Source organism: Dryas octopetala, chromosome 3 (assembly GCF_963921425.1).
Source record: "Dryas octopetala chromosome 3, drDryOcto1.1, whole genome shotgun sequence".
In the NCBI taxonomy this organism is placed as follows: domain Eukaryota; kingdom Viridiplantae; phylum Streptophyta; class Magnoliopsida; order Rosales; family Rosaceae; genus Dryas; species Dryas octopetala.
Genome location: NC_141368.1, coordinates 24,076,790 through 24,103,065, shown reverse-complemented (window position 1 = coordinate 24,103,065; position 26,276 = coordinate 24,076,790). Strand labels below are relative to the sequence as shown.

Below are 26,276 nucleotides of genomic sequence, written 5' to 3'. Positions count from 1 at the left end.
CTCATATATTGGTGATTGAGCATGATTATTTAATCCATGTGTACTTTTGTATTGTTGAGAAACCTGTGCTAGTTTTTATCTTTAATTGGTTGGTTTCTGCTTGTACTTGTAGTATGCTTGTTGTTGTGTTGTGTGCTTTCCCTATACGAGCTTGCAAAAGCTTACCGGGATGTGGTTTGCTCGGTGCACCTTGGTTTGTGATGCAGCAGCTTTTTGCAGATTTAGTAGAGTATGATGGTTGAGATCGAGCTACTTTCAGACGACGATACCCCGCCTACTTCGTTGACGATCGACCTTTCGCGTTCTAGTAGTTCGTTGGAGAGCGAGTGAGTACAGCTTCATTTGTAGACTTTTTATTTTATTTTATTTTATATATATATATTTTCTTAATTTAAGTGATTAGCTTGTGGCTCATTAATACATAAGCTTCATATATGTGAATTTTTTGTATACAACCTTTACGGAGGTTGTTGGGTTAACCCTGTTGACTTTGACTTTTGTTTGACGTAGGTTGATCGATGATTTTTTGTATGTAACCTGATAAATAATTATCAACTTGGGCCTAATTTAGGGCTTGTTAGGAGTGCTTCTGTAAGAAGCGTTTTTGCTCAGTAACGCTTTCACTCACTAGAAGCGCTTTTGTTAGAAATTCATAGATGTTTTTGAAAAAAAAATCAAGTACTTCTTATTAATATATTTGGAAGCACTTCCTAAGGAAGCACCTGGTAAGTGCTTCACCCGAAAGCGCTTCTAAGGTGCTTTTAGAACCCAAAAACGTTTCTTATTATTTTTATTTTTTATCAAACATAAGCAAAAACGCTTTTGACTATTTGAAAGCGTTTTTAAGCCTTCTAAAAGCACTGTCAAATAAGCCCTTAATAAATCGAATAGTAACACACCTTCCGGCAGGCTCGATCACGAGCCATAATGATGCGCACAGCTATTTGACTCTGCCTACTCGCATTTCTTTAAGGGTAGTTTGGTATTTTAAACATGCTTATTCTCTTCAGTTTATTTAAGGTTGAGGCATCGGTGGTGATGATCAATTCCAGGTTAATTGCAGAAGATGACGGTTGCCACGAGCTCATTTCCCCTAAATCGGTTTTGGGGTGTGACACTCTAGCAATTTAATTTATTCATTTGTGTGATGTGTTTACCTTAAATATGTGATTCAACTCTTGAGTCCTCCAATGGAGTTGCGTATTTTCTATCCCACAAGGTGTATGCTGAAACTCACTCCCATACAAAAAAGAGAACAATTGGATTCCCAATTGATATGCCAAAGACATAAATGACTGTATGTGGGTACAAAAAATTCAGTGACACATTATATGAGATTGGGTGATGATCATAACGTATTAGTTCGTAAAATAACCCCTTGGGAGCTTCATTTGTTTTCTAATGATGTATTACTTTTAAGACTGAGTTTGAAATGACCCAATACCAACTGGCTCCTGAATATTATAATCGTTTTGATGTTGTCCCTGCGACTCCAGGAGATACAATTGAAGAAGGTGCAGCTGCCTTTAAGGTATCCACATTTAGTATACAAAGGAGAAATTAAAACAAATATGTATATTTTGTTGGCATTTTGTTTTGTCGAACTAAAACTAATTCAATTTCTGATATAGTGACTCATTTAATGTGCAGGATGGACTATGGTGACCATATTTAAGGTATTCAAGAGTGGTGATGGTGTTCCCTGGCCATAAAAGAAAAAGAAAAAGAGTAGTGATGGTGTTCCCCTAAGGGATGTATGATTCTAATTTTAGAGCGGTCGTGGTGGTCTTCATGGTGGCGGTCGTGGTTGAATGTACTAAGGGTTTGGTTTTTTTCCCTTTTATTTTAGGGTTTATGGGAACACCATCACCAAGACATACAACAACGATTAAGTCCCTTAATTCTCCAAAAATCAGAGCCTTTACAATCAAAACAAAGTTATAACTTCCAAATTAATGTATGTACATTACCAGATTTAATAATGTCCTCAAGTAAACTTTTTTTTTTTGGCCACTGTCCTCAAGTAAACTTTTATTTTACTGATTCCCATCACAAAATCCTACACCTCGAACAGACATTTTGTAAATTCATTTGCAAATAACTTATATGAGAGTGAAATGGTATTATGCGCTTCCCAAGATTTTATTTTTGTAATGACAAAGCCTCCATTCGACCCATATTTTTTATTTTCAATATTAAAACCCAATACATATAATCAAAACCCAATCCAAATCTAAAAACCAAAAAATAAAAAAATAAAATAAAATAATAAAGTCTATAAATATGGATGATGGTAGTGAGAAATCCCTAGTTAACTGACAGTGGCATATTGAGCATTTAGGAATTAGGAATTTCTTTTTCTGGTCAGAAGGAATTAGGAATTTCAAAGATGAGGAATGACTACTTGCATTTAGTGAAAATTCATGAGAATTTCGAAAGGCAATGAATTGAGGCTGATAGTGGCTATGGGTAGAAAATAGAAACACAGACCTTTACCCCCTTACTATATACCTAAAGGGAAAGGAATATGAATAAAATCACTGAAAATAATGATATACCAAAGGTTATTTTAGGCAATACAAATTTTGGGGAACCTTGTTACACCAAAGGGAGAGCCTAACTTTATAATAGTAGAGATGTGTACAAATAATGTTCACTGTTCACATCCACAAATCAAACTGCATATATCCTACTATTAAATAGAACGAGTAGCAATATTTTTCTGGAATAATACCAAAAAGGGATCAGTTTCACTTGCCAACATGAGAGACAGCAGAGTTTGAATCAGAAAAAAAAAGTGGTGATTCAATTGCATATATGAAACTAACACTGAAAAGAGCAAGGAAGTATCTAGAATAAGTACACTGAAGCTAGGAAACTCAGATTAAATGAAAAAGTTTCGACCAAAAAAATTAAAAGATTAAATGAAAAAGTGAGTAATATAAATTTACACCCACATTAGTAGCACCAAAAAGTTTACACCCACATTATATACATATAGAACTGAATATGCATATCTTTGTCTGCCTGACTTCTGTTTAGTGTGTAACCTTCAATTTTATGCTACTGCAGTCTTAACCTCATGTTCTTAACAAATAAGTGAATGAATCTTTTGCATTCAAGTAATAGTTACTACATTGGAAAATCTAAGTTTGAATTATGAGAAAGACTAGAGCCTCTTTTGCACAGAACCGCCTCTCAGAGGACATCCAAAAAATGGTATCTAGTATAAGAACACCGAAGCTAGGAATTTCAGGTTATATGGAAACATCATTAATATAAATACCCACATTAGATACATACACACATGAATATGCATGTCTTTGGCTACTGATTTCTGTTTATTATGTAACCTTCAATCTTAGTTATACTACTGCAATCTTAACCTACTGTTCTTAACAAATAAGTGAAAATTCTTATCACAAGATTTTTAATCTTGTGATAATTTTTACATAGGAAAATATCAATTTGGGATTAAAGACTAGAACATATTTTAAACAAAACCACTTGTCAGCGGACATCCCAAATTTTCAAAATTTTGAAGCATCTTTGGTTGCTCCTCTTCCATAAAGGTTTGAAGTCTGTCACATTCTGATATTTCAAGATTATCAAGGAAGGTGAGATTATTCAACCTTTTGGGAAGGAATTCAAGATTTGGCAGTCGCTGAAGTTGAAGAGAGGACAAACTGGCTGGCAAAAACCAGTCCTCTGGAAAAGACACTAACCCTTGACAACCACCAAAGGCGAGGTTGGTGAGACAAGTGAGCCTGTGCAGCCCCCACTCGAATGAAGGCTTCAGATTCTCACAATCCAAGACTGACAGTGAGAATAGATTGGCTGGTAATCCACCCTCTGGAAATGACTCAAGATAAGAGCAACTTGCTATGCACAGTTCTTGAAGAGATGTGAGACTGTACATACGATTTGGTAGGGACTTGAGGCTTGTACAATCGGAAATTCTAATTGATTGCAGCATGGAGGTTGGCAGGCCAAATTCCGCGATAGACAGGAGAAGTGGACACTCAGTAATTTCCAAGTGAGTGAGATGCATAAGGTTGTGTAGGCCTTCAGGTAACAACTGGAAGTTGGCACAGTCGTTGATGATGAGCTTTTTAAGGTTCATGACTATGCTAGATGCTACTGCAGGGAGACCAAAAGTACCTTTCGGAAAGGATGTAACAGAATGACACCCGGAAATCTTAAGAAATTCAAGGGAACTATTGTTGTGAATCATGTTCTTTGGAAGGGACTCCAATTTTATGCAGTTTTGGATTTCGAGTTCTTTGAGTGTACTTGGAACCTCGCCTCTTGGTAAAGATTTCAGAGAAGAGCAACCTTCAATCACTAAGTACTCAAGTGGAAAGGACAACCTGTCACTGTTCTGCATCTTCCACTCGGGTAGGTATTGCAGAGCCTCACAACCCTTGATTTCAAGGCCTCTAAGTGTGGAAGGCAAGCCTGTTCCTGGAAAAGATACAAGTGAGGGACATCTCCACACTTAAACTCCTCAAGAGACGAAAGTTTGTACAAGCATTGTGGCAACTCCTTTAACAATGGACATCCTGAAATTTCCAAACGCTGGAGGTGCAAGAGATTTTGCAATCCGATCTCATTAGACAAACTGATGATCTCGCTGAGATGTGCAATTTGTAACTCTTCAAGAGTTGTCAAGTGTTGTAGAAATCCTTCATGTAGACATGTCAGCTGGGGAATTTGATGCAAGTGCAAATAGGTAAGTGAGGAAAGTCCAACTATGCTTTGCATTACCTCCTCAGCCAACTTTTTAAGTTCCAACTCGCGGATTGAAGGGAGATTGGGTAGTTCTGCTAATTCTTGACATCCATTTATCTCAAGTACTTGCAAAGAAGGAAAAAGGCTAGGTAATTCCTTCAAGTTGGGACAGGTCCATATAGAAAGTTCGAGGAGGTTAGGGAATTCTCTGCCTTGTTCTAGGCTATTATCAGTTTTCGAAAGGCTTGGAAGAGCAACCAATTCTTCACAGGACTTGATTCTCATTTTCCTCAAGGCAGAGAAATGTTGTGAGAACTTTCTTATCTTTGGACAGTTTAAAATTTCAATCTTCTGCAGGTGGCAGAAGTCTTCCCTACCTTCAACCCCAGAAGATGACCAATCCTCCCAGTTTATCATATTCTCAAACTTTAGCGTCTCCAACGACGGAAATGGAAGGACAGAAGAATAGCTATCCCCATAGAACTCAGCACCTATACTTTTTATCCCATCCATCCCTTCAACAATGAGGTCTTTTAGTGAGGGTAGTTGCCCGAGTGCTGGTAGTTGTACACACTTCCTACAATCACCAAGCTTTAAAAATATAATATTGAAGAACAATGGGGATGCAATCCAACTAGGAAATTTTGTGCCTTCATAGTCTTCGATTGTAATGCTTTTTATGTTTTGATGAGGTTGCAGCATCTCAAGTACAACCATTTCAACTCTTTCATTTCTTGAATGATCCAAACCGTTTCTCCGTTTCAACTTTAGCTCAGTGGCCTCTTGTTCATAAGCATCCATGGTTTCCTTAAAACTTGGAAATCTTGTAATATTATGACCTCTGTTGCTAAGATCTTCTAGTTTTCTGTCAAGTTGTGGCATGTTAGGAACTTCCTCTTCATCTGTATCAGCGAGTGAATCACCAGAAATGTTACTCCATTGGAACACCAAGTGATCAAGTTCCTTCTTGCCATTCAGATTAGCCTCCATTGCATCTACAAAATTCTCAACATTCTGCAGTCCCGAAATGATAAGTGATCCCTTAAGTTCAAGCATATCCCTCAAGTCTCTAATTCTCCATCCACTGTCTCTACCCACCATAAACTTAGACAAGGTTTGGAGATTCTTCAGTCTACACATTTGTGGTGGCATTTCTTTTAGTCTGCTCCCATTTAAATGAAGATGACGTAGGCTTTTAAGGTTCCCCATCTCTACTGGCAGCTTAGTGAGGGAGTGACATTCTGTTAATATCAATGTTTGTAAATTGTAAAGCATACCCATTGAATCAGGCAACCTTTTGATTGCAGTGCGAGAAAGGTCCAGATAGCGTAGGTGCTTTAAATTGCCTATTGAATCTGGCAGTTCAGTAATGCGACAAGCATTGAAAGATAGCACTCGTAGATATTGTAACTTTGGTAGCAGATCACAAGGGACTTTGTTAGCCACATAGCTGACTCCAATTCCATCTGTTGGATCCAGTGGAAGGAAGGTGCGTAAGTACTCAAGTCTGCTGAAGGACTCAAATCTTGAAGCTACCTCACGTTGCCGACGTATATATGATGAATGACGAGCCTTCTCAAAAGCTTTGTTTTGAATACTATCCTCATCCTCCAATCTGAAACAGAACTCTCCAGAAACAAATTGAGCTAGCTCTTTCATGAGGCTGTGCATTACAAATCGTGATCTATTGTGAATCGATTGTTGAAAGAATGATCTGGATACTAGCTCCTGAAAATACTCACCACCCACAGCTTCCAATTTTTTACGTCCTTTAGGTTGCTGAAGAAAACCTTCTGCCATCCATAATAAAACAAGTGAATCCTTGTCAAATTCAAATTCCATTGGAAACATGGAACAATATGCAAAACAAGGTTTCAAATGTGCAGGAAGGTGATGATAGCTTAATCTAAAAGTTTGAAGGATGTTACTTTCATCATCTGGTAGAACCCATATTTTCCTACACAATATGTCTTTCCATTCATCTTCCTCCATTCTAGAGCGCAATAGGATTCCAAAACTTTTCACTGCCAATGGCAAACCATCACACTTTCTCACAATCTCCTTACCAATGACCTCAAAATTTACATCAATGGTTCTATTCTCAAATGCTTGACTCCTGAATAGTAACCAACAATCTTCAAATGACAAACCTCTTAATTGATAAGCTGGAACTGTAGCCATGCTCGATGAAACATCACTATTCTGCGTTGTTACTATTATCTTACTCCCACTCTTCCCTGCTTTCAGTGGAATCAACAAGAGATCCCAATCATTATTACTCTTGTTCCAAACATCATCTAAAACAAGCAATAATCTTTTCCCAGCCAATTTTTCTTTCAAACAAACTTGAAGCAGATTTAAGTCATCAAGATCAACCTTCTCTGAATTGACTGACTCAAGAATTGTTTTTGTCAGCCTCACTACATCAAAATGATCAGATACAAATATCCAAACTCTTAAATCAAAATGCTTTTCCACTATATCATCATTGTAAACCAGCTGAGCAAGAGTTGTCTTTCCAATTCCACTCATGCCAACTATAGAGACTACATCAACTTTACAACTAGTCGATTCATCTGATAACAGAACTCTCACTATCTCCTCTTTATCATACCTTCTTCCATAAACACATGATTCATCGACCAGCGAAGTTGTTAGTGATCTATGTCGAAAGCCAAACAACCTCCCTCCAACATTCTCTTTCAAACCTAAGACATTTTTATATTTGGAAATCAATTGTAGCCTCTCAATTATTCTTATCAATTTAGATTCTATCCCTCTACTAGATGGACTGAGAGAGCTCGAAACACGTTTCCAATTCCATACCTTGTTTGTGTTGGCCTGAGATTCAGCTTCCACCTGACATGCCAAAGCTTCAGTAGCCAGCTCATCAAGTATGTCCTCTGCATCATATAGAGCGTCTTTAGTCATGTGCAGCCACTTCTTCACTGCTGGGTTGTAAAACTGCTTCTCCTCAGCATCATTAAGCAAAGTAGTAACCGTCAGCAGGGTTACCTTCAATTTATCCAGCAAATCATCGTATTTCGGGCCACATAGTAAGCCTACAAAATCATGGGAAGCCAATCTGTCAAACAGAACTTGAAGAAAGGCAGAGAGAAAAGCCTCTCCAATAGCCATGGTTTCTATCCAGAGTGCAAAAGTAAAGAGAGAATGCAAAACACCAAAGTAGAGTAAATTACTTTGGCTTATGCACAAAAAGCCTTCATTGTGTTTTTTTTTTTTTTTTTAATCTGGAGTATTTCCTGGAAGTTGCCTGCTGGCTGCTAGGAACAAAGTCAACACAAACAGTCTTGTACTTTTCTGTCTCAGTCCATATGTCTTCTAGATGGTCCATCATTAATAATTCATAAAGATGGTGGCCAAAGGAAAAAACTGAGCAGGTAGATCCAAAGTAGGATGACTAATTTAGCCAATCCCTTTTTTGAGATAGGAATACCTTTAGTTACGGTTACCAAAACCAGATTTCAAAACAAACCCGAAAATAGCCTTAAATCCCATAAATTCAGGTTTCAATATTTCAAGATTTCTGAGCTACAAAACCAGAAGAAATGAAAGCCCAAAGAAAGGGGAACGAAACCCACCTAGAATTGGGATGACTGGCGCCGGAAAACTGGTCGGAGAAGGGAAGAGAAGCCGGCGGTCAGGACTGCCTTTTCCGAGCTGGATTCGTGCGCAGACGTGGCTGGGCTGGCTGGAGGAGGCCCGAGCTGAGCTGGTCGGCGTCGGGGGAGGCTCGCCGGAGGTTGGCGACTGCGAGAGGAGGCCGGCGTTGATGGTCGGTGGCTGCGCACAGAGAAATTGCAGAGAGAGGGAACACGGGGAGAGAGAGAATAAGGAGAGAGAGAGTAGGCTGGGGGGTGGTCGGCGCCTGGGGGGTGTTCGCCGGAGCCTGAGGCTGGCAGGGGTGGCCGGTGATGGTGAGGGGTGGTGGCTGGGTGATGGCGCAGGGGAGGGGTGCGGGGAAGAGAAGACTGACAGAGGGTGCGGGCAGAGAGAAATAAAGGGAGAGGGAGAAAAGGTTCGAGAGAGAGAGAGAGAGAGAGAGAGAAACCCCTTAAACAGAAATCTGATTTTTGAATTTTGAATTTTTAAAACTCAATTTGTCAATTTTACAAAATTGCCCCTCACTTCAAATGTCCATATCTCTCAAACCGTAACTCGGATCGAAGCGTGCTACATGTCTATAAAATCGTGGACTCGAAACCTATCCAACGGACCCAAAGGTCAAAATCAAAAGCCCACTTATTTTAAAAGTCAACTTTAGGTCAAGCTCAAATTAAAACAAAACTTAATAAAATTTTAAATCAAAACCCTTTTTATTTTCCAAATAAATCTCAAAATCTTTAAAATACAATTCAATATCCTTTAAAAAAAAAAAAAAAAAAAAAACCTCTTAAAAACATAATTAAATAAAAATTTAAATTTCTAGTGAAATTTGGTTCGGGTCGTTACATGTGCACTTATATCATGAGTTGTCTTGGCCTTTTTTACCTAAGGGGCATATTGTTTATTTCTTTCTTGGATTCATTATGTTTTCATTTTGGGTTGAATTTTCTTTTTCATTACTACTTCATTTTTGCCTTGTTTCAGTGGGAGCGAAAGAAGGACAACACTTATACTCAAGAAGATATCGATGAAGTCCGGGCTGAATGGGCAAACTTTGTGGGGCAGTATATGTAGATCGAGTAGAAGGTGGATTTTTTACGTATATCATTTTTGAACTTGATTTTGTAGGCCATGTGTTTAGCTAGACTAGCTTGGGGTATATATATATATATATATATATCATTGATCACTTTGTTAGATTCTTTTGGGTCCTGTCAAGATTGATAACTAGGCTTAATTAATTGCTAGATTAGATTGATGGCAACAAATTGGTAGATTAGAAACTTGATGGCTAATTTTTGTGTTATAGATGGTTTTTGTGTACGGCATGGCTGGTTGTGTGAATAGCATTGGGTTAAGAGAGTAAACTACATTCTACATATATACAATTACTAGCTACCTTGAAATTCCTTTTAATATTTGGTACTTTATCAATTCCAAAATCCTTATTTATTGTGGATTAGTTTAAATTTGAGTAAATTGTGATTTTGTGAATTAATGTATAATTTATTAAGAATGTTAACATTATAAAGGAAAACATGCTACTTGGAACAATGGTGTTGTACCAAAAACACCTAGCTAGCTATTTCAGGTACTGCGCGCCTATGTGAACCAGATGTAAATATGGACATTTTACAACAATTTTTCTGACGAAATCGTGGTCTGTAACATTAATTTACAATGGTTCAATATCAGAAACTGTTGTATAATCCATAACAATACCGCACAAACCTTAGAAAGCCGATGTATCTAATACCTATAGACATCTAATTAAACTTGAAATTAGTATCTTACACAAAGGTTATATAGTTAAAACCCGATATTCTTAAATTCATAATACAACGGTTTCATATAAACACCGTAGTATGAAAGACATATACACATCTCAAACACCTATTTCTAGAATGACCTATACCACGGTTAGGATCCAAAAACCGTTGTTTTAAGGAGTATTTCACCTCGTGTTTATAACTAAAATAGTTGTAAAATACATGTATTAGTAAACGTAACCGTTGTCTTCAGAACATAAAACAATGGGTTCAAGGAGAAAACTGTTGTGTAGATATATACTCAACAACAGTAGCCTTTAAACCATGAGATTTTTAGGATGTATATACAACGGTATTTCTGTCATTATCATTGTGTTAATGTAATCAAGACAACGAAAAATAACCATTGTGTAATGGTACCCCAATAGACGTCGGTCAATTAGACGACGGTATTTTGGCAACTTACACAACGGATAAAATCCAAGGTCAACTATATGGTGACCACTTACTCTCTAGTTATTCTAACAATTCAATTATCATAATATAGGATAAAAACCACGCCACAAATGACAATCACAAATTATGCAAATTTCTTATGCATTCAGTTTATACTAGCATAATACATGCAGTAAAATAAGGCAACTAGCAGGGTGTGAGATTCCCCTACTTGGAATCCTTTGCTCAGCTTGATATCTACAATACAAATCCAATTTACAGCTCTCTACTTCACAAGAATTTGACGATTATTATTTTTTTCGAAATTAAATTATGAGAGTAGGATTTTTCATAATTTTTCTGAAAGCAATTTGACTATTTTGAGGTCATAGGAAAATAGTACTTATCAATACGAGTCCGTAGGATTTTTCGGTGAATTATTTGGAGTTTCGAAGTATTTTTGGTGAATTTCTGAAGTTGGAGAAAATAGAAAATATGAATTAATTAATTGCTGACGTGGAAAATTTCAATAATTTAGATAAATTTCGGTAAATTTCACTGAAAAATTGTTGAATATGTGTTTGATTTCGAAATCCTAAAAAAACGAAATTTAATACTTTGGTTGGGGGTGTGCAAAAAGAAAAAAAAATAAAAAAGATTTGCAAATAGCAGCTCTAAAAAGAAAAAAGTTATATAAAAGAGGGTTTTTTTTAAGTCCATTTTTAAAAATTGACTGTTCATCCGGCCCATTTGCTATAGTGAAATACTATAACGGCCCACTTTTTAAAAATATGTCACTACAAGAAAAATATATTTGAGCGACGAAACTTTGGGAGACGAACCAAAATTCGTCGCCCAAAGTAACATTGGGCGACGAGCCAGAAACGTTGTCACCTAATCCCATCTAGGTTTGGGCGACGAATTTTTTCGTCGCCCAAGATAACTTTGAGCGACGAATATAAATTTCCTCGCTTAAAGATACTTTGGGCGACGAAAATATGTCGTCGCCTAAAACACGCACAAAAACGATTGTTGATCCATACGTTGGGAGACGAATACTTAAGTTCTTCGCCCAAAGTGACTTTGGGCGACGAACAGAAACCTTCCTCGCCTAAAATGTCTTTGAGCGACGAACTGCTTCGTCGCCCAAGATGATTTTAGGCGAGGAAGGTTTCTATTCGTCACCCAAGGTCACTTTGGGCGAGGAACTTACATATTCGTCGCCCAATCTATAGGTGAGGAACATACATATTCCTCGCCCAAAGTCTCATTACCTTTTTTTTTGTACAATTTTATGTAGGTTATATTCATATAATGTGATCGTGTTTCCATTAATCCAAACCGTTCAATTTTTAATTCCTTACTCAATGATCATCATTGCAAAAAATTATCTCAATCGGAAATGTAAAAGTTACGTAACGGTGCTCGAATTTATGAACGATCGTGAATTTTCTAATACTAATCGATCGAGTAAATCAATTCCGATTTGGTCGATTTTTTGCATGAATGATCTTTTAGTATAAACGAATAAAATGAACGGCTCCGATTGTTGAAATCACATTGTAGTCTTCACAATTGTTGAATCGACAAAATTTCAACGAAAAAGCTAATAGAATTATACTCTTCAAGTGTATTTGTATGTAGAAGCTCACTTTTCTATTGTGTTTTTAACGATCTGAACCGATCATTTCTTAGTGCCCCACTCAAAAATCATCCATGCAAAAAATTATCTCAATCGGAGATGTAGAAGTTAGGTTTGGCGTTTAAGGTGTATAAACGATCGTGATTCTTATAATAATAATAATTGAACGGGTATATGAACTCTGATTTGACCGATTTTTTGCAGGGATGATCTTTGAGTATCAACATGAACGTCTCTGATCGTTGTAATCTCGTTGTGCTCTTCATAATTATTGAAACGACAAGGTTTCAATGAAAGAGTTAATAGAATTTTATTCTTCAAATGTATTAACCGTTCTTTTATATATAGAATCTAAAATACGATCGTGTTTTCAATGATCCGAATCGTTTATTTATTAGTTTCTCACTCAAAGATCATCTATGCAAAAAATTAGCTTAATTAGAGATGTAAAAGTTAAGTATCGGAGTTCGAACGCATGAACGATCATTGCCTACTAATAAAGGTTTGGGCGACGAACTTTTTCCTCGCTCAAAGTTACTTTAGGCGAGGAATGCAAAATTTCGTCTCTCAAAGAGGTTTTGGGCGACGAATATGTTCGTCGCCTAAGATATCTATGGGCGACGGAATTGAAATTCCTCGCCTAAAATAACTTTGGGCGAGGAAATAGTTCGTCGCTCTAGATTACTTTAGGCGAGGAATATTAGTATACGTCGCCCAAAGCGATCTTAGGCGACGAAATGTTCAGTTCGTCGCCCAAAATCTCATTGTTTTTTTTGTGTACAATTTTATGTATGTAATCGTATAAAATGCAATCGTATTTCTAACGATCCGAATTGTTCATTTTTTAGTTCCTCACTTTAAGATCATCCCTGCAAAAAATTAACTAAATCGGAGATGTGTAAAAGTTAGGTAACGGTACTCGAACTTATGAACGATTGTGAATTTTCTAATACTAATTGAACGAGTGGATGAATTCCGATTTGACCGATTTTTAACAGAGATGATCTTTGAGTATAAACGAATAAAATGAACGGCTCAGATCGTTGAAATCACATTGTAGTCTTCACAATTGTTGAATCGACAAAGTTTCAACAAAAAAGCTAATAGAATTATATTCTTCAAGTGTATATGTATGTAGAAGCTCACATTTTTATTGTGGTTTGATCATTTCTTAGTGCCCCACTCAAAGATCATCCATGCAAAAAATTATCTTAATCAAAGATATAGAAGTTAGGTTTGGCGTTTTGGGTGTATGAACGATCGTGGTTCTTAGAATAATAATCGAACGGGTAGATGAACTCCAATTGAACTGATTTTTTGCACGGATGATCTTTGAGTATGAACATAGATGATGAACGGCTCTGATCGTTGTAATCACGTTATGGTCTTCACAATTATTGAAATGACAAGATCGATTTCAATTAAAGAGTTAATGAAATTTTATTCTTCAAATATATAAACTGTTCATTTATATATATAATCTCATATATTGATCGTGTTTTCAACGATCCGAACCGTTCATTTATTAGTTTCATACTCAAAGATCATTTCTGCAAAAAATTAGCTCAATCAAAGTTTTAGAAGTTAAGTATTGGAGATTGAACTTATAAACGATTATGATTTTAATAATGATAATCGAACGGCTAGATGAATTCTGATTTGACCGATTTTTTGTATGGATGATCTTTTAGTGAGGGACTAATAAATGAACGGTTCGGATCGTTAAAATTAATAAATTGATTATATAAAATTAAAAACATAATTGATTATGTAAAATTAACAACATATTTAGTTATTTAAAATTAATTATTCTGACAGCTTTTAGGCGACGAAGTGGGAAAGTCGTCGCCCAAGACTCTTTAGGGCAACGGAATTACCTCTTCGTCGCCCAAAAGTTGAAAAATTGGGAGGTATAAAGCCCGCCATATATTTTAATGTTTGGGCGACGAACCTAGGTTCGTCGCCCAAGTTGTTCTTAGGCGAGGAGATTCTTAATTTGTCGCCTAAGAAGGTTTTGGGCGGCGAAAATGCTTCGTCGCCTAAGGTTCTCGAAATTTTTTAAGTCTCTTTTCTTCTTCTTCTTCTTTTCTTTCCTTTCTCCTGTTTTCTCTCATCTCTATGTTTTCTCTCCCAGCCCCAGCCCCGCCCCAGCCCCAGGCCGGCCATCCCCGCCGATCCCCTCCCAACCCCAGCCCAGGCCCGCCGATCCCCGCGGATCCGCCCATCCTCCCCGATCTCCGCCCAGCTCCAGCCCCGCTGTCGCTTCGCCTTCCCTCGTCGCCGCTTCGCCCATCCCAGCCGATCGCCCAAAGAAAACTCTCTCTCCCGATCTCTCACCCCCTCTTCTTTCTCTCTCCCCGAAACCCATCCCCTCATCTTTCTCTCTCCCCGAAACCCTCCCCGGCTTCCTCTTTCTTTCTCCTTCCCCTCTCCCTGCCGCCTCCCTCGATTCCCATTCCTATCCCCACTAGCAACCCCCACCTCGACCAGCAACCCCACCGAACCCAGCTGCAGCAAACCCACCCGATTGTAGGTTCTTGGTGGGTTTTTTTTTTTTTTTTTTTTTTTTCTGTTTTCTGTGTTTTTTGCTCATTAGCTTTAGTTTTTTTTTTCAAATGGATCAAGTGCAGGTGGCCAGGGGAATAGTAATACCCAGGGAAATTTTTTAGGTCAGACTTAAGACTCAATCGCTCCTTTAAAGTTATTTGGCTGGTGCCGTTCATTTTTGTTCTTAAATTTGCTTATTAGTGTTGAATAAATTAGTTTAATTCTGATCATTGTTCTTAGGGAAATTAGTTTGCTGATATTTTTTTATGTTAGATAACAAATTAGTTTTCATATAAAATTAGTTAGTTTTATATGTTTTTTAATTATAAAATTTATTAGGTAGTTTGTATGTAGATTAGTTAGTTTGTTAGTTTTTAAATATAAAATTTAGTTTAATTACAAAATGTAGATTAATTAGTTTGAGAAATATAATTTAGTTATAAGGTGGAAGGCGATGGAGTCAGCTCCCAATGATGTAGTTCAGCCATCCTCGAGTACTGGGAGCCCCTCTATGCCACGGAGGGCCCGTCGATCTCACCGCTCTAGTCAGGTCACCACTTCCGCTTCCGCTTCTGCTTCTGCTTCATCTACTACGACGTCATCCACTGCAACGAGGGGACCATGTAGTGGGTTGAAGTCCTCTCGGATCGTGCGCAGTACTGGGGCGCGGATTCCAATCATGTGTGTGCAAAATGGCCGACGACCGTTAGATCCTAACGTTGATAGTTTGTTCTCGCATGATGTGGGGGCTATTATCCGTGCCGAGTGCGCCATGGTTGCAACCACTTGGAAAAAATTGCCGGCAAAGATTCAACACAAAGTGATCCGCTCCATCTCAGTGAGTATATAGCTCAATAATTAATTCAAAACGATAAATTTGATCATTCATAACAATCTAATATTTTTTTCAGGTTAACTTTGACATTCAGATGGATGATCCCCTCACCGTCACGTACATGACAGATTTACTCATCAAGTCCTACAGGCAGTGAAAGCACGAACTACACGTGCATTTCAAGGGATTTTCGTCGGCAGTTGAGGTATTGGCGAACCCCCCTATGGAGTTGGTAGAGCGGTCTGACCAGTGGCGTTTTTTGTGCGATCATTTCATGAGTCCGTCGTTTTTGGTACGTTTTATCTTTTTAAGACTTTAAAAAATCGATTATTGTTTTGTTATTCTATTATTGTATATATACACTAACACATTTATAATTTGCTTAATATTTAACAGAAGAAGTCGGTCGCCAACGCCAGAAACCGGAAAGGGAAGCCGTTTAACCATCATAGTGGTCCGACGCTCATCTCATATTGAGTGGAGTCGCGACGTCAGGTACGTCATTATTTAATTTAATACATATATATTTTTTAATATTGGTTGGGTCTTTGACAAAATTATTTTTTTTTTCAGCGTGGGTCGCAATTCCCGGAGATAGACACTTTCGGGGATATCTATGTTCGTCCCGATTGTGATGCGGCCAAGGCAAAACATGTTAGTTTTTTATATTTTAATTTTTTTCACAATTTTTTATATTTATTTTTCTAATTGGTTACTTGTATATATAACATTTTGAAGGATTAGATGGTGGCCAACTCGAGAATATATTTGGAGAGCTTGGCCGAGCAGCACCCTCCGAGTACTCCGTTGGAGTCAATTCCAGTACCCGATCCCGATGTCGGACTTCGTATTATGATAGACTCATTGGGTGTTAGGCCCGGTAAGGAAATACGCGGCATGGGATATGGGCGGATTCGTGATGTTCGATCCTCGTCTTCATCTTCTTCTCAGCCATCTGCAGTCGTCGCAGGGTTGTCCGCTCAAGTGAAGAAGTTGCAGGAGGACTTACGAGCTGAGAGAGCGGAGAAGGAGGCGTTGTATGCTGCATTGACCAAGGCGATACCTGGGTTTGTCCCGCCACCATCTTCTCATCAACCTCCGTCAGATATGAATGATGATGATGCTATTGGTTTATAATAGATTGACCATTAGGGTTATTACTACTTTGTATGGATAATTTGATATATAAATTTATTAATTTTGTTTTATATAGTTTTTGAATAAAGATTTTTTTTAAATATTAAATTCAAATATATAATCTAAATAAAAAAACAATTTTTTTTTTAAAAAAGTTATGTTTAGGCGACGAAATTTTTCGTTGCCCAAACCTACTTTGGGCGACGAAGTTCCTTATTCCGCACCCAAAACATGCTTTGGGCGAGGAATCATATGCTTTAGGAGACGAAAAAACTCTGTTGCGCAAGGTGTCTTTGAGCGACGAAATTTACTGGTTCGTCGCCCAAACTCTTGGGCGTCATGAATTGGGTGGCCAAACTCTCGACGAACTCAGTTCGTCGCCCAAACTTTTGGGCGATGAAATCCGACTTTGGGAGAGGAACTAGGTTCGTCGCCCAAACCTTTTTTCTTGTAGTGTGTGCTACAGTAACGTCAATACAGTGACGCCGTTACTGTAGCACGCTACAGTTTTTTAAAAAATGCAATTTTTTTTTTCATTACCGTGCCAATTGGTACATAAACTACCAAAAAAAAAAAATCATAATTTAGGTATTTTTCATTCCATAAACATGTTAAATAATAACCAACATAAAACACAAAAAATTAAGATGAGGCATCCATAATCTTTTTTATTTTAATAGTAAATATAATTGTTACTGTTCGATAGTAACATTTATTGTTACTGTTTGATAGTAACATTTATTGTTACTATCGAATAACAACAATCACTTATTGCTACTGTCCGGCAGTAACAACACTTATTGCTATTGTCCGGCAGTGGCAATCAAGTATTGTTATTGTTTGATAGTAACAATAACAATAAATTAGAGAATATAATTTAAACCTAATACAATCCTTGTGAAAAGCATAAACAACCAAATGAAATTATAAACCTATGACACAATTAAAACAAACTAAAACAGAATCACAATTCCGTTGAAAAAAGAAAATAATTTGAAACTTCCGGATATAACTTAATGCTGTTGTAGCCCCTTACATCAAACAAAGTCGAGAGATTTCCAATAGATGTCACAAAAACATACTCTTCTCCTATTTATGCAAAAGAATATGAGAGAAAATGGGGGAACATTATATTCGATACATGAAGAAGATTTAAAATAATAGCTCAAAAAACAGGATGACTCTGGTGTTGCCTGGCCAGTTCATAAACATGCTTGCAAAAATTTATAACATTTAGACTACAAAGAGTGATCAATATCCAATAGCACCGTCTCCAAAAGAACAACACTTATTAACAATGACACACAAAATAAGTTTTTAATAGACATTACCATCCACAAAAAGTACAGATGCATTCATGCATAGGATCAGAATAAGCCACTAGGGGCACATGATAGTCATATCTAAATTAGTAGCCTAGTCGAAAGGACAAATTGCCTCTGTCTTTACCATAACTCAAACATAGTTGCAAACCAGATAAACCACCCGAAGATATACTTTATAGTTACCAAAAACTTGTGCAACCTAATAGGACTCCTAATTTAAGTCACATGTTTATTCTTTACAGAAATCACAACAAATCTTCTGTCCAATTATTAATCTTCTAAGGAAGTGGACAAAAAATGCACTCAAGAACCTTTTTGTTAAAAGACAGATTATCAATCACCTATTGTTACTGTATGGCAGTAACAATCATGTATTGTTATTGTTTGATAATAACAATCACCTACCGCTATTGTCTGGCAGTGACAATCACCTATTATTATTGTTTAATAATCACAATCACCTACTGTTATTGTCTGACCGTGACATTCACCTATTACTACTGTCTGGCAATGACAATCACCTATTGAATATTAACAATATGTTATTGTTAATCAAAAAGAAAATGAAACTTCTTAACAACTGTGTGTCAAATTCTTAATCAAGAAGATTAGCGCAACATCAAAGATGTACCAAAAGAACTAACATAAAATCAATGAATAAATGAAAATTATGATAACCATCTATAAATATTAGAGTGCAGCAACCATCGCCCCCTGACACCATAACTTGATTGCCCCCCTAATAAGATGAATATGGACCAGAAAGATACTGTAGAATGATATTGATAATAAAATGTCAAGTTATGTTAGTGTAACATGTAAATCAGGATCAAATAAGCATACAGTAGTCATATTAAAACAAGACCAAAAATCATAAGCAATAAAAGAATAAAAAAGAGTAATTAGATCAGTTTTAGACTTTTAGTCATTCAGAACGCATTAAAACAAGGTAAACAGAAAGCAAAGTAGGGATTTAAGTAAAAAATAATGATATCTAACCTCTAAATATGAACGCTTATGTGAAAGTGGCTCACACCTACATAGATAACAATTGATGGAATATTAATTTAGAAATGAAAAATTAAAAGAAAATAGGCAACATTTGTAGTACGGAGTCTACGAAGTACGGACCAGCCAATTGATCTAAATAACTTCCCCAGTAAGTAGTAAGTGGAAAACTTTTCATTTGGTCCCCCTAAAAAGAAAAAGTAAGAAACTTTCGGACCATTTGAATAAGTGGAAAACCTTCTTTATTAAGGTTCTGTTTACAACTTCAATGGAATTTGTAAACAGAAAAGAATTGGCTTTAGAGGCTAAAAAAAAAAGAGAATGGAATTGGCTTCTTTGGTGAAAGCTACAAGTTCTTAAATTGCATGTTTCTTACTTTTTCTGTAATGCATGGCAGTGCTCGTACACATTCTTTTGCATATTCCTTGACTTCTTGTATTTTCATAGTTCCTTTTCTTTCAATCCCATTTCTTTTATCTCCCTTCAAATGTGTTTTTGTGAAGCGGATTCACAATCTCATGCTTTCAAATGTGTTTCTGTGAAGTGGGTTCACAATCTCATGCTTTATATTGAGTGCAGATAAGAGAAGGTTAGCGTGGGAGACAGAGGTAGAGTGACTCAGTCTGATTGAGAGGAGATAATGGACCCTTTCACTGATATTGTGTTTTCTTGGTCCCTTGAAGACATTTTCAACCAAGATCTTTACAGGAACAAGGTATTTGCTTCCACTTTTATTAATAAAATCTACTCCCCGTGTCTTTGTTAATTAAAGGAAGTATTTTCTTATTTTCTTATCTAGTTGCTCTGTAGTCTGTGTGAAAAATTTTATGAGATTGTTATTGAAGCTTTTTTTTGGAATGCTTAGTTAGAAAGACCCACAAAAAGAAAAGTTTCTACAATCTTAATAAGCAATTCATACAGTAGAGGTTTTACACAGTCAGCCTTTTTTTTGGAATGCTTTTCAAAGTATCGCACTTTTCTTTGGTAGCCTTGACACAGTCAGGCAGAAGCCCATTTCAGTTTTCTAATTTGCCTTTATACCAAAATGGGCAAATGGTAAAATGGAAAGTGAGTATATATTGCTAATTGTATGAAATATGCATATATAATTTTCTATATATAAAGTCTACTAAACCTTTAGAATTCAATAAAAAAATTCATATTTTGACAAAATAATGTTGGATTACTAGCCTCCTCAATTCTATTATTATGAATCTTATGGTACCAATTACCAAGATGTTTACAAGTATAATTTGGAAACCCCGCTTGATCAGACATATGCTTCTCAAGACATAATTTCTTGTGGTATTCTTTTTCTGTGTTTTAAGAGATGATTTACAACATATCTTGTATGAGACATGAGACATCCTCATGCCGTGGTTAGCACTTTATTGCTTCCAAGGACTGCGGATACAAGCTATTTGAGCTTTTATCTTCTCCTCATGAAATGTTATCCATAGCTTTATCAAACAAGTAGTACTGATTCTCTCTCTCTCTCTCTCTCTCTCTCTCTCTCTCTCTCTCCCCCTCTCCCTCTCCCTCTCCCTCAATACTTGTTTTGGACCTTTTTTTTTTTCTAGGTGGAAAAGATTCCTGAATCATTCCGGTCAATTCAGCATTATTTTGGGTCTTATGTATATCCTTTATTGGAAGAAACTCGAGCTAAAGTGCATTCAAGTATGGAAACTATTGACAGAGCACCTTTTGCTAACGTAGTTGCTTTTGAAGAATCCAAGCCATATGGAACAAAGCTATATGATATTCAGGTTGATGAGTGGCGAAACCGGTTCAGTGATCGTGGCAAGGAACCATACAAAACTTTGCCTAGGGATCTGTTTGTCTTAGCAGATTCTAAACCTGAAACTGTTTCGGATTTACAAAGGGTAGGGAGGTCATGGGCTTTTGTATCAGTCACTAATGTCTCAGAAAATGAGGATGAGGATGATAGTTCTCCTATTCGTTTTAAAGTCAAGGCCTTAAAAGAGTTTGAAGTCAACAATAGCACTCAGACATCATTGTTTGTGGTTTTCTTGGTGAATTTAACCACTAATGGAAGAATATGGAAATCATTGCACATGTCCAGAAATCTGAAGATTTTCAAGGAAGTTCTATGTACTGATTATGTGGTAAGACCTTAAGGATCAATACTGTTGTTTTTGTTTATTTGAGTTAATATTACATTCACTAACATTGGAGCTATTCATGGTATGTGAACCATGCATAATGCAAGATATAATTTAATACTCACCAACATCATACAAAACACTCAGCGTATTAATTACTTTATTCATTTGTATTTTCGACACAATGTTTTGCCGTTTAAAGTGTAAGAAGAAAAATGACATTTTATCTCAACTTTGGAACAATGTTCCTGCTTTTTGTGTATATCTATACAACACCAGTTATGTACTCTTGATTCTTCTACTGAAGTAATCACATAGGACTGACTGAATCTTATGCTTGATAACAGGCTCAGAAAAACTCTGATCTCTGTATTGAAAAGAAAGATGACATCCTGGGCAAGAGGTTAGTTGAGAGCTTATCGTATGGATTGAATGAGTCCCAAACTGGGGCCGTTTTGGCCTGTCTTGAAATGCTACATTGTGATGCCAAGTCTGCTCTGGAACTTATATGGGGTCCACCTGGGACAGGAAAAACTAAAACCATCGTTACTCTGCTTTTTACCCTGTTAAGGATGAATTATAGGACTCTTATTTGTGCCCCAACAAATGTCGCAATAACTGTAGTTGCTTCTCAAGCTCTAAAGATGGTGGCTGAAGCAGGTTCCAATGATTTGTTTTGCTCTCTGGGAGAAATTCTTCTATTTGGGAATAATGATCGACTCAAAGTTGGTCAAGACATTAAAGACATATATTTGGATTACCGTGTTGAAAGGCTCGCCGAATGCTTAGGGCCACGGGCTGGTTGGAGCAACTGCTTTGATTCCATGATAGGTTTTCTTGAACATTGCGTTTCTCAGTACCATATTTTCTTAACCAAAGAAAAAGAAGAGATTAATGTTTGTGAAATGAAAGCGAAAGAATGCAGAAGTGACACTGAAGTTAGCAAGGGGAAGTGCAAAACATTTCTTGAATTTTTCAGGGATGAATTTGTTTCTGCTGCATTACCGCTAAGATCTTGTATTTCTACCTTCTGTACCCATATAGCCAAAAATTACATTTCGGTACAGATTTTCCGAAGCATGGTTTCACTTATCCACTTAGTTGAGTCCTTTGAATTATTGTTGTTTCAAGGCAATGTTGTTTCTGAGTCACTGGAAGACCTTTTCTCTTTTTCTGAAGTTGAAGATATGTCTGAGTCATTTGTAGATAACTCATTTCTTCTGTGCATGAGGAGAAGAGAATGCCTTTCAGCTTTACGTACTCTAAAGGATTCTCTTAGGAAACTTACCCTTCCAAATTGTATGAACCAAGAATCACTAAGGGAATTCTGTTTTCAAAGAGCTTCCTTAATATTTTGCACTGCATCCAGTTCATATAAGCTTCATAGTGTGGAAATGGAGCCATTGAGCCTTGTGGTTATTGATGAAGCTGCACAGTTGAAAGAGTGTGAGTCAACAATACCCCTGCAACTTCCAGGTGTGAAGCATGCTGTTCTTGTTGGTGATGAACGCCAGTTGCCAGCTATGGTGAATAGCAATGTATGTTGATGCTACTTAGTCATATATGTGTGTGCATATATTTTTATCCTTTGCTTCTCTTATCCTTTGCGCCATGGTTGCAACCACTTGGAAAAAATTGCCGGCAAAGATTCAACACAAAGTGATCCGCTCAATCTCAGTGAGTATATAGCTCAATAATTAATTCAAAACGATAAATTTGATCATTCATAACAATCTAATATTTTTTTCAAGTTAACTTTGACATTCAGATGGATGATCCCCTCACCGTCACGTACATGACAGATTTACTCATCAAGTCCTACAGGCAGTGGAAGCACGAACTACACGTGCATTTCAAGGGATTTTCGTCGGCAGTTGAGGCATTGGCGAACCCCCCTATGGAGTTGGTAGAGCGGTCTGACCAGTGGCGTTTTTTGTGCGATCATTTCATGAGTCCGTCGTTTTTGGTACGTTTTATCTTTTTAAGACTTTAAAAAATCGATTATTGTTTTGTTATTCTATTATTGTATATATACACTAACACATTTATAATTTGCTTAATATTTAACAGAAGAAGTCGGTCGCCAACGCCAAAAACCGGAAAGGGAAGCCGTTTAACCATCATAGTGGTCCGACGCCCATCTCATATTGAGTGGAGTCGCGACGTCGGGTACGTCATTATTTAATTTAATACATGTATATTTTTTAATATTGGTTGGGTCTTTGACAAAATTATTTTCTTTTTCAGCGTGGGTCGCAATTCCCGGAGATAGACACTTTTGGGGATATCTATGTTCGTCCCGGTTGTGATGCGGCCAAGGCAAAACATGTTAGTTTTTTATATTTTAATTTTTTTCACAATTTTTTATATTTATTTTTCTAATTGGTTACTTGTATATATAACATTTTGAAGGATCAGATGGTGGCCAACTCGAGAATATATTTGGAGAGCTTGGCCGAGCAGCATCCTCCGGGTACTCCGTTGGAGTCGATTCCAGTACCCGATCCCGATGTCGGACTTCGTATTATGATAGACTCATTGGGTGTTAGGCCCGGTAAGGAAATACGCGGCATGGGATATGGGCGGATTCGTGATGTTCGATCCTCGTCTTCGTCTTCATCTTCTTCTCAGCCATCTGCAGTCGTCGCAGGGTTGTCCGCTCAAGTGAAGAAGTTGCAGGATGACTTACGAGCTGAGAGAGCGGAGAAGGAGGCGTTGTATGCTGCATTGACCAAGGTGATACTTGGGTTTGTCCCGCCACCATCTTCTCATCAACCTCCGTCAGATATGAATGATGATGATGCTATTGGTTTAGAATAGATTGACCATTAGGGTTATTACTACTTTGTATGGATATTTTGATATATAAATTTTTTAATTTTGTTTTATATAGTTTTTGAATAAAGATTTTTTTTTTAAATATTAAATTCAAATATATAATCTAAATAAAAAAATAATTTTTTTTTAAAATATGTTTAGGCGACGAAATTTTTCGTCGCCCAAAGTAGGTTTGGGCGACGAACTTAACTATTCCTCGCCCAAATAATGTTTAGGCGACGCACAATTTCGTCGCCTAAACATGTTTTGGGCGAGGAATAAGGAGCTTCGTCGCCCAAAGTAGGTTTTTCATCGCCTAAACATGCTTTAGGCGACGAAGTTCCTTATTCCTCACCCAAAACATGCTTTGAGCGAGGAATCATATGCTTTAGGAGACGAAAAAACTCTGTTGCGCAAGGTGTCTTTGAGCGACGAAATTTACTGGTTCGTCGCCCAAACTCTTGGGCGTCATGAATTGGGCGGCCAAACTCTCGACGAACTCAGTTCGTCGCCCAAACTTTTGGGCGACGAAATCCGACTTTGGGAGAGGAACTAGGTTCGTCGCCCAAACCTTTTTTTCTTGTAGTGTGTGCTACAGTAACGTCGATACAGTGATGCCGTTACTGTAGCACGCTACAGTTTTTTAAAAAATGCAATTTTTTTTTTCATTACAGTGTCAATTGGTACATAAACTACCAAAAAAAAAAAAATCATAATTTAGGTATTTTTCATTCCATAAACATGTTAAATAATAACCAACATAAAACACAAAAATTAAGATGAGGCATCCATAATCTTTTTTATTTTAATAGTAAATATAATTGTTACTGTTCGATAGTAACATTTATTGTTACTATCGAATAACAACAATCACTTATTGCTACTGTCCGGCAGTAACAACACTTATTGCTATTGTTCGGCAGTGGCAATCAAGTATTGTTATTGTTTGATAGTAACAATAACAATAAATTAGAGAATATAATTTAAACCTAATACAATCCTTGTGAAAAGCATAAACAACCAAATGAAATTATAAACCTATGACACAATTAAAACAAACTAAAACAGAATTACAATTCCGTTAAAAAAAGAAAATAACTTGAAACTTCCGGATATAACTTAATGCTGTTGTAGCCCCTTACATCAAACAAAGTCGAGAGATTTCCAATAGATTTCACAAAAACATACTCTCCTCCTATTTATGCAAAAGAATATGAGAGAAAATGGGGGAACATTATATTCGATACATGAAGAAGATTTAAAATAATAGCTCAAAAAACAGGATGACTCTGGTGTTGCCTGGCCAGTTCATAAACATGCTTGCAAAAATTTATAACATTTAGACTACAAAGAGTGATCAATATCCAATAGCACCGTCTCCAAAAGAACAACACTTATTAACAACAATGACACACAAAATAAGTTTTAATAGACATTACCATCCACAAAAAGTACAGATGCATTCATGCATAGGATCAGAATAAGCCACTAGGGGCACATGATAGTAATATCTAAATTAGTAGCCTAGTCGAAAGGACAAATTGCCTCTGTCTTTACCATAACTCAAACATAGTTGCAAACCAGATAAACCACCCGAAGATATACTTTATAGTTACCAAAAACTTGTGCAACCTAATAGGACTCCTAATTTAAGTCACATGTTTATTCTTTACAGAAATCACAACAAATCTTGTGTCCAATTATTAATCTTCTAAGGAAGTGGACAAAAACTGCACTCAAGAACCTTTTTGTTAAAAGACAGATTATCAATCACCTATTGCAATCATGTATTGTTATTATTTGATAATAACAATCACCTACCGTTATTGTCTGGCAGTGACAATCACCTATTATTATTATTTAATAATCACAATCACCTATTGTTATTGTCTGACCGTGACATTCACCTATTGCTACAGTCTGGCAATGACAATCACCTATTGAATATTAACAATATGTTATTGTTAATAAAAAAGAAAATGAAACTTCTTAACAACTGTGTGTCAAATTCTTAATCAAGAAGATTAGCGCAACATCAAAGATGTACCAAAAGAACTAACATAAAATCAATGAATAAATGAAAATTATGATAACCATATATAAATATTAGAGTGCAGCAACCATCGCCCCCTGACACCATAACTTGATTGCCCCCCTAATAAGATGAATATACTGTAGAATGATATTGATAATAAAATGTCAAATTATGTTAGTGTAACATGTAAATCAGGATCAAATAAGCATACAGTAGTCGTATTAAAACAAGACCAAAAATCATAA

The 26,276-nt window shown here is 36.7% G+C and overlaps 1 protein-coding gene and 1 pseudogene across 2 annotated transcripts; one reads left to right on the top strand and one right to left on the bottom strand.

Annotated features, from left to right (window-relative positions):
• Positions 1-3,291: 3,291 nt before the first annotated feature.
• LOC147291933 (putative disease resistance RPP13-like protein 1 pseudogene) lies at positions 3,292-7,869 on the bottom strand (annotated as a pseudogene).
• Positions 7,870-19,553: 11,684 nt separating this feature from the next.
• On the top strand, positions 19,554-23,010 carry LOC147291932 (helicase sen1-like). Of its 2 annotated transcripts, none has more exons than XM_086236457.1 (4): positions 19,554-19,771; positions 20,637-21,182; positions 21,527-22,856; positions 22,982-23,010. In XM_086236457.1, exons 1-3 carry the CDS (start codon positions 19,697-19,699, stop codon positions 22,724-22,726), a joined length of 1,821 nt encoding a protein of 606 aa, XP_086092583.1. In that variant the 5' UTR covers positions 19,554-19,696; the 3' UTR covers positions 22,727-22,856; positions 22,982-23,010. The 2 variants fall into 2 exon arrangements, with proteins under 2 accessions (XP_086092583.1, XP_086092584.1); XM_086236458.1 differs by lacking the exon at positions 22,982-23,010 and adding an exon at positions 22,931-22,981.
• Positions 23,011-26,276: the final 3,266 nt, after the last annotated feature.